Raw genomic sequence first — 9,610 nt, 5'->3', positions numbered from 1 at the left:
ACAAACTTCTGATGATAACTATTTCATGCAAACAACCTGATCAGTTTCTTGGTAAGGTTATATACTGCACTATGCTCTTATACCTTGACATATGCTAAAGGTAGGAGTTAGTTTTGTTCAGCATGACTGATCTCAGCATTGCAGAGAAAATTTCACTCAGATATTTCTTACTTCTAGTCAGTAATCTATGTCTGTGTTAGTGCTGGATGGACAGAAGATGTGTGCTAATGTACTTTGCTCTTATAGGAATTATATAGGAATGCTAGAAATGTGTCAAAATGTGGGCCAACACATTTGCCCTCAGTCACCATACTGTATAATTGTTAAACTGACCCTGAAACAAGCCTGACCCCTGCCATCTCACTCCTGTACTGTCTGTAGATACCACAACAGGCAATAAGGAGACAGCTTGTCCTGGGACAGTGGCCTTCAAAATGGCTTGCCTGTTGCTTTGTCCTTCAGTTGGTTCAGTCACTAGCAGAAATGCTGCCTTGCAAATCCTATGTATACTCTTCTTGAGTGGACTTAATGGCTGTGGCTCTTTTAAGGAAAATGAGGACTGTACCCAAGACCCATTCTTGCTCTTGATTGATAGCCTTTCTTTCCTTTCCTTGAATTTGGCAGCACTTAGGTGTTAATGTGAATAGTGATTGTAGGATTGTTTTTGCTGCTTAGAATTTCAGGCAGGCAGAACTCAACTCGCCTATTCAGCATCATATTTATTGGGCTAGCAACAAGAAAATAATAATTATACTTACAAACTGCACAGATTGGAGCCAGAAGCAATGAGACAATAAAGCCCCACAACACCATCTGTATAGCTGCCTCCAGGCTAGAGCTGCACTTTGAGTCATTCCATTTAGGAGCTGTCTCTAACAGTCTCTGAAGTCAACAAGAGCCTTTGATTTCTTCTCAGTGGGTGCTCTATCAGATTGCTGTAGTCTCCTTTTAAAGTCTAAGAACAAGGGGGCAAAAGGCAAGTTTAGTGAGCTGCACTGTAAGGATAAAATAATACCACTTTAAGAAGAACCATTCTCTTTGGAGAAATATTAAATCTGTAGGGGGGATAAGAGTTCAGGACACAGCAATTACTGTATAATAGTAAAATTTCATCAGCGGTCAAGGACAAAGTTGGATTTCTGGGGTACTGCATGGTGTACAGTATGAGGCAGATTTGTAAAATAAAATATTTTTGCTTCCAAATGAAACAATTAACAGTACAGTTTACATGCAAGGTACTTGAAGTTAAAAAGATAGTGCAAGCTCAATCTAATATTTTACATCTGCTGCATTTATGAACAATTTTTATTTTTCAGCGGTGATCTACACAACATGCCCAACATTTGGCAAAACAAAAATGCCATAAAATCAGTTGGATGAATTGGTTAGAGCATTACCCATTCTTTTCTCAAGGCCAGTCATACAAGGGTCAAGCTGTTCTGCCAGGAAAATGTCCTAAGAGGAATATTTTATTTTACTGTTGTCAGCACGTTGGAAAGGATTTTGCTCAAGTCACCTTTGTATATTTTATTCATTAGGGCATGATCCTGAAAGGTTGTAGTAACCCTGTGCTCTGAATGACTTTGTGCCATTTGAGGATGATGAGCTGAGTATTTACGAGGACATGTAGGGGACTTCACAGGATTAGGCCCTTACCATGGCCATCTGTGTTCATATATTGGACTTGCTTTGCATTGAATAATGGGACATGTTAATTCTGTGAGACAGCTACGCTAATCAAAGCATCCTGGTAGTAGGTACAGCATGAACACTCTATCTTCTTAGTTGTATGTAATTAAAAGAAATTCTATCTTTATTTTAATACAGATTTATGTATTTAGTATTAAATACACTGGGAAGGAAACAGGAAACAATGATCCTGTGCAGGATCATTTCACAGGAAGAGTTTAATTTGTTCTTGCCTGCTGATTTTGATGCTCTACCTAGATGCTACTGAATTTAAACTGTTTATTAGTTTGTAGAAAGATTTACTGTAGTGCAGTATTTCCGAGAAAAATAAAACCTTCTGATCCTTCTTTGGGGATTTGGTAATCAAGAAGTAGAAAATTGTATTCAGGGCTGAAGTTAATGAGAGCTCATTCTGTTCTTTGTGGACCAGAGTGCCCCCTATTCTCTGCAGAGGAGACAGAGAAAAAAGTGGCTTTTTTCCTCTGCCATCCTATGGTTTCAGCATTGAATATGTACTGTGGATTTGAACCTGTTACACCTCAAGTGAAAAAAAAAAAAAACCACACACTTTCTATTGCATCTGATTGTCCATGGTGTTCATTGATTCAAGGAAAGATATGAAGATATGGCCCTAGCTATCTTACTCTGATGTCGTAGCACAACGTGGTATTGTGCTACCAACTGCACAATGAGAACATATTTTTTTCTGTCTAAGCATTTTTAATGCACTGCTCAGGCACCTTGTAGATAAATTTGGCATAATCAATTCCTATTTTAAAGGAGTGGAAAGCTCTTATCCCATTTTTCATTTCAAACCACTTACTGTGGTTCCTTTACCTCAGTTGTTGTCTTTCAGGGGAAATGTTGATGGGTTGTGCTCCAAGATTCATTACTGAAGAATGCCTGTGCAAAATTGATGGGTCTTGCATTATATTATCAAGGTGACTTGTTTGACTTCGCTGCTTTGCTTTCCTATCCATTAGCAGAAAGTACACTTCATTAGTAAAAAATCCGATCAACAGACTGCATAATTGCCATTTCTGTCTTACTTAATGGAAAGAGTCTTGTTGCAATGCATGTTTTCAACTATGTAAAACAATCTTCATATATTAAGATGCAACAAATTAAGCAGCACTTTTACAAAAGCTGTTTTTGTATTTATTGTTGTTACTAACAGTTATAGACTGTAAAGGTTATGGTTTGCTTTCCACTGAAAATTTCAAGAAGAGACAGAACAGCATGTAGCAAAGAAACATAAGTAATTGAGATTTAAAGGTCCTTCTGAATTTGTAGCTTGCATGTAGTCATCAGACTTGCAACGTTGACATACTTCAAGTTTTCTTTGCGATTTTCCGTAGCGATTTTGACATCTTGAAATTTACAAAGGCAGTCTTTTATTGTATTTGTGTCTGTAGAACTGTTGGCTTTTCGTTTTGTTTTTCAATTATTATGTAGGTCACTCCAAAAGTAATGCCTCCTATTTATTTCCATTGAAACTACAAGAGGTACAAAGAAAACAATACTATTCGACAGAGCAAATTCTCAACTACAGAATGCTAGTTCTCAACAAAGTCGTCACCATTAGTCATGCACTTTCAGCAGCAATGAAGAAGAGCCTGCATGCCATGCTAATAAAAATCTGCACCAGCAGTGGTGACCCAAACATTAATGAATATCACTAGGTGCAGCTTTTTTCTGCATAGAGAAATCTAGTTCCACACCTTTGCTTCATATGCACGTCCATATCAAACACCATTTTGTCAGACTACCCCTCTGCTGCCATCTGTCACATGGTAACAACATGTAATGGGAAGGTTCAACCTCTATTGCCATACTGCAGACATCTATCTCTGACATTGTGGGCCAACATAATGAAATAGGAAGCACTACTTTTGGAGCAGCCCTTATATTCTGATCCTACAATCTGAGCTCAAATTTGTTGACCAACATTCTTGTGGCTTTCTCCGCAGCCTGAAACACTATGAGGACAGACTGCCTTCTGTACTGCCCTCTCTGTGTGAGCATGCATAGCTACCAAGAGCAGCGTTGCCCAGTATGATTGTACAGAGATGTTATGTGAACTCATCTGACTCCTTATGCTCTTTCTTCACCTATCAAAGTGAATGGGAGCGGGACTGACCCTTGAATTTAAGAAAATATTCTGAGGTTTTTGGGGATTCATATTTATCTGTCAGACTTTTCCTTCCCTTTATAGCTTGAGAGCATTGTAAACGAGCAGCCCAACAATATTGCTATTCTGAGGATATTCTGATATATGTCTTCAAATTGACAAGACACCTGTGGCCATACCAACTCTGGATCACCCACCATCATTTCCTTCATGACCTTTAAAGATGTCAGATGAGACCATTTTTTTCCAGTTGCTTCATTCCACGCTAGATGCAGTCTCAGGTCCCAAAAGTGAAATCAGGCAGCACATTAATCAACTCTGCTCCTAAGTCTCCTCAATTCTGCCTTTCCATAGTTTGTTTATTTATTTATTTGTTTATTTGTTTATTTATTTATTTATCTGGGTAGTATAACACAGATTTTAAAAGAGAGGTATATTACCCTCCAGAAATAAATGCAGCTCCAATACCAGCAGTGGAATAAGCTCATTTAGATGAAAGGAACTATTTTCTTTTGGTGGAATGAAAAACCTTATCTGTCTCTCTTTGGATTACATTCAAGAGTTATGCCTCCGTGGTATATGAGACTGACGTTGCATGCAAGTCATCTGCTTGGTACGTTGTCAGAAAATATTTCCCTTAATAATTCTTCAGTGCATGACATTGCATGGATCACAAAAAGAAAAAGCTGCACTTCTGAAGGAAAATAAAAGTACATTGGAGTTTAAAATGCACTCAGCTAACGTATCAAACTTAATGACTATCTCTGGAAGGGAGAGAAAAATTTTATCTGGACCACTTCTCATTCGTTCTTCAGTGGAGTTACAGTGACCAGAATGCTTTATTGGCATGCTTTCACAATGAGAAGTAGTAAAACTGTAAAAGGTGCTTGCATCACATGCCAGAATAATTTAAATAAAGTTGATTAATCTCTTGTATAATTAACACAAGGAGATCATCTCAGCATTTCTTACCCGTAGGAAACTTGGTATAATATAAGACTGAAAACATAAAAGCTGCAAGTCATCTATTATTTTTTAATTTATTTAGTGAGCCAGACAGGCAGTTCCTCAGATTTTTAAGTTAAGTTATTTTTCTGCTTTAGTTCAGTTGTGTATAACAAACACATCACATTAAAACAACAGAAACTGGTATAGCAATGCTTTATTTTGTTCTAGAGAAAACAATGTTTTCACGTTTGCTTTTTTTTTTCTTTTTTTTCTTTTTTTCTTTTTTTTTTCCTGGGCTCTTTCACTTGACTCTGGTTTCTTATTACAATGTTTTAAGTCCTGTGGCTTTGGGTTTACCAACCTCTGCTTGTCCATTTGTTTTATAGTCACCAAGTATTGTAAGGCTTGGAAAGATTATTGTAAAAATTATAATTTGTTCCTGCTCATTAGAAGTGGCTGCAGAAGAAGTTAGCAGTAAATGTCTTCTTTTCCAGCTTTTGTTACAGAAGCCCAAAGGGCTGCAGTGCTTCAAGCTGCTCAGCATTAACCCATTCAAGTCCAGAAAGTATGACTTTGGCTGGGCTAGGCTGAGGACTGGTCATGTAAATTGGTTTCAGACAAGTGCTGTCAGAAAAATTGCTTATAACAGCTGCATCTGAGTTTTTTTCCAACTTTTTTTCCAACTTTTTTTTTTTTTTAAAATATTGTCATAATTAATGGAGAGTGCAAAGTAAATAGTTTTTCCAGGTTGCTGATCAGTGCTCTGTTAATGATGTGTTTGATTCAGAACAGGACTGTATGCCATGACAGCCACCAACTCCCAGTGCCACTGTACTGTTTGGTAATAAAGTCACTACCATCATTTTTCCTTCTGTGTTCACATGTACTACTATATCACCTATGGTCCATAAGCCAGATGTCAAGCTTGGTTGCATATAGCTTGAGGAAACTGATAGCAAACATTAATATCTTGAGAAGGTCAAGCCATTAGAATTATTTATGTATGAATTTAGACCACTGCCATGAATAATCCGATGTATACATAAACTAAAAATTGATGAAATAATCAAAATTCTTTTACTGAAGTAAATGAAAAGTCATCCCAAATGAATGTGAAGTATCAAAAATGTGTTAGACATTTACAGCTTACTGGCAAGAAAAGCCCCTGCTGTTTTTGCCTGCTGTATGCTGCTCAAGTAAGGAATCAGCAGTGGAGTATACCCCACAAGATCTCTCAAATGCTTTTCTTTGAACTGTTATGTCTGAAGATAGCAGGAAGCTTTTTTTTTTTAATAGGGATTTAATCTTCAGGTGTGAATTACAGAAACAGAGGGTTTTTCACTTAATGTGAAACCTTCGCTTCAATCCTATAAATCAGGAGGTAGGCTTGATACTTACTAAAAATGTCCTACTAAAAATAACTAGCACACAGCATTAAAAGTCTGCATTAATTTTTAAAACATTTATTTAGCTTTAAATTTTAAACTCAATTAATGAATTAAGTGAATTAAAACAATTTACCCCATACAATTTAGAAGCCGAGTTTTACATTTTAATAGAAGCATAAGAGCATAATAATGGAGTACAGACATAATATTCTCAAGGTTATTGTTATTTGAATCCATTAAGCCATGTATGTATTTTTTCTATTCAAAATATCTTAATTGTTTACTTATAAAGAAGTATGAAATGAATTCAGAAACACAACATCTAACAAGGACCAAAAATCCTGGAATGCATTCCTTAGAGCTTCTCGGCCTGTACAAAAGATGGCTTAAGATCTATAGTTTTAAAAGTAGATATTTACTTTTAAATCAGAAGATGCTAGGCTGCTAGGAGCTCTTTGATTATTGAAAATTCTACTAGGTAGCTTCATTAATTTGATTTGCTTGGAAAATGACACACTGGTGTCCTGAACTGTCAGTTTTCTGATGTGGACTCTTACCCACTTATTCAAATGAACAAACGTAACGAAACTGTTAGTGAAAATGAGTTTGTACATCCACCTTCATTCAGCTGGCCATCACATTCGTATTTCAGAGATAGTTCTCCACTCCCAGCCCTTTTATTCTAGCACGTCTTCAGCAACTGTATTTTTCTTTCTTCAAAATATATTTTATTTAGTTTTATTTAGTCAAGCGTACTGTACTCTGTCGGCTGCAATTTGAATGGTACCATGTGTAGTAAGCCTTCACAGCTGACAAGGTGCAGAAGATTGTAGATGTACTTTAGCAACAGTTGCATTATGCACAATTATGGCTTGCAACTTACTGTAGTGACTGGAGAGAACACTGTTAACTCCAGCGTGACGCACACTTTAGTTTTTATGAGATTAGCAGTTGCTGTTCACTCACTAAAAGGCACCAAAAGACAGCCTTGTTTGACACCCCTGTCCATTGTTTTGCAAGCAGCACTGAATAAATGATGGTCTGATAGAATTTCCCTGCATCTTTCCCTGGCTTCTCTTCATATTTTCTATTTTTCAAAAGCTAATGCAGGAAATGTAATTAGAGTATATAATGATGGTTACAACAGCCTCAGAAACACGAGATTGATTCCCATGATGGCTGAAAAACACTTCATGCAGTATGTATAAACAGGCCCAATTTCAGAGTTCTAATTAACTTTATTAATGTTTAGTGCAGAAAGTAAGAAGGCAACTTAAACAAGGATATAAAAAGCACTGAAGCACTGAAACACTGGTTTCATAACTGACTCTTATTGAAAGACATGTTTTTCAGTGTTTTGTAAAGAAAAATAGAGTAATTTAGAAGAAAGATATTAGATACTTAATACACTCTAATAATAAGGAAGTTTTAAATAATGGAGCAAAGATACTAATAGTAGCTTCCTACTTGGTAACATAGGTAGCAACTCTTTATGATGTGCAATTAATAAATATGATAGTGAACATGTAACAATGTACAATGACAGTGCGATAAAAGAGATGCAATTATGTGCAAGTTTCCTATTGTGCCAGCAAATAAGACTTTATGGGCTACTGGAAAATGAGTTTGTGAAAAACCAATTGCAGAAACCTTTTCCATTATATGTTCCTTTTGTAGAAACATATTAACTCACATGTGAAAAGATTAAAAAATGACATTGGTAAATAACTGTAGAGAAAGACCTTTTGCCCACTACAGATACAATTGCAAAACACTGCATTCACAGAAATTATATATATATTATCTTGATATAATCGGCATAACTAAGATTAAGAGGAACAATATATTATTCACACATAAAGTATATAATCTGCATAGATTTTTCTGTTTACTCTCCATGGATTTCCATTTTGTAAAAGCATATATGATTAAGGGAACTTTGGAGCTCTTCAATGAACTCATACTGGAACATGTCTGAAAAACTTATGTGATACACATTTCCCATTACTACAATTGCAAATGTTGCTGTAATAACACCTTTTAGGTACTAATATCTTTTCAGAACAGAAATTGCAGTGGAAAACATAAGACTACTTTTCTTGCATTCCCTTATTCCCAGGCATGGTGATCTAACAATATTAATGAGATACACCTATTTTGAGGAGTTCTCAAAACATATGGTCAGCAGTTTCTTGAATAAAATGATTGTGACTTGGAATAATGTATTATTTGTTTCTGCTGATATTTTTTTGTAGTCTCAGTAGATAAAGGCATAAGAAAAAGTCTTTTTAATGAGAAGAAAGACAACAGTCTGGTGCTGTGGAGTTTGGAAGTAGAGTATTAATACATAGAGACATTTGGAACTCAGAAGTACGTAATGTCAATAATGGAAAATTAGTGTATCTTTTCAAGCTATCTATTATAGTTTGTTTTAAAGCTTTGATTTAATCCTTTACATTCTATAGTGCTCGCAGCCTTGCCAGGAGAGCTTCTACCTCTGGAATGGTTTCTCCCTTAGAAGGGGACCCATTAAGTTCTGTTTTCCTTTCTTTGTTGCCTTCTCTGTTACAGGCTTCCTTTCTGCCAGCAGCCTTGTTCCATGCCATAGAACTTGTTTCCACATCATAAGTGGCCTCTTTGGTGACTGGGCTTCTTGTCGAGTTTAAGCTGATATTGTGGTGTGAACATGACTTCTCTAGTTGTGCTTTCTGGTTCTCTGTGAAAGATAAAACAAATAAATTTCATCTCAATATAAAATACTCAGTTTCAATATTCTGTAATTTAAAAGCATCTCTTGACAAGAGAAAATTTCACATGCAGATGACACATTAAAAAGATTAATGATGTTCAAAGAGTCAAGAACAATGAAGAAAAAAGTGGCAGGCTGGTCTCCTGGAAGTGATGCAGACTTTACACAACTTTATTAGATTAGCATCCATATTTCCCATAAAATCAAGAACAGAGACTGACACGATCCTTCTTTCTCACTTGAGTCAAAGCAAAAACACTACTCAGCACTTCACAATGGCTTCCAAACTTTTATCTGGATAATTAAATTTCCTACATATTTTTTAATTGATCAAATTTTGAAATATAAAAAAATCTATTTCCATTGTAACAATTCTTATTTATTATTTAGGCAGCCAAGCAATTTTAAGAATCTGCTACTTTTTGCTAAATATCATTGGTATTAACTGTCAGAGGAAGCTATACTTGGTTCAGATTCAGCTCTGCTGGGCTGACGTGTATTAACAGACACATTTCCTCCCTGCACGCAGCCCCAGTATTCATGTAACAGCATCTGAAGAGTCCCTCTCATAGATCTCAAACTTTTTAAAAACAGGCATACTCAATATTCATGTAACCTTGAACAAGGCTTGAAAATGGCTTCAACAAACTTGACATGACATTTAAAGTTTTTTTGGTTATTCTCTGAAAGATGTTCCATCATCCC

General features: G+C 36.0%; 1 protein-coding gene across 4 annotated transcripts in view; it reads right to left on the bottom strand.

Annotated features, from left to right (window-relative positions):
* Positions 1 to 7,374: 7,374 nt before the first annotated feature.
* DIAPH3 (diaphanous related formin 3) overlaps positions 7,375 to 9,610 on the bottom strand; it is a 234,604-nt gene continuing 232,368 nt past the window's right edge. For 3 of the 4 annotated variants that reach the window (XM_010728753.3, XM_010728755.3, XM_019610947.2), the window contains one exon: positions 7,375 to 8,872. In XM_010728753.3, coding sequence (XP_010727055.1) covers positions 8,616 to 8,872 — 257 coding nt within the window. In that variant the 3' untranslated portion in view covers positions 7,375 to 8,615. The remainder of the gene's footprint in view (positions 8,873 to 9,610) is intronic. The other variant, XM_031557836.1, reaches the window with a different exon arrangement.

The sequence above is a fragment of the Meleagris gallopavo genome, chromosome 1 (genome assembly GCF_000146605.3).
Source record: "Meleagris gallopavo isolate NT-WF06-2002-E0010 breed Aviagen turkey brand Nicholas breeding stock chromosome 1, Turkey_5.1, whole genome shotgun sequence".
Classification (NCBI taxonomy): Eukaryota; Metazoa; Chordata; class Aves; order Galliformes; family Phasianidae; genus Meleagris; species Meleagris gallopavo.
This window is presented reverse-complemented; position numbering and strand designations above follow the sequence as displayed.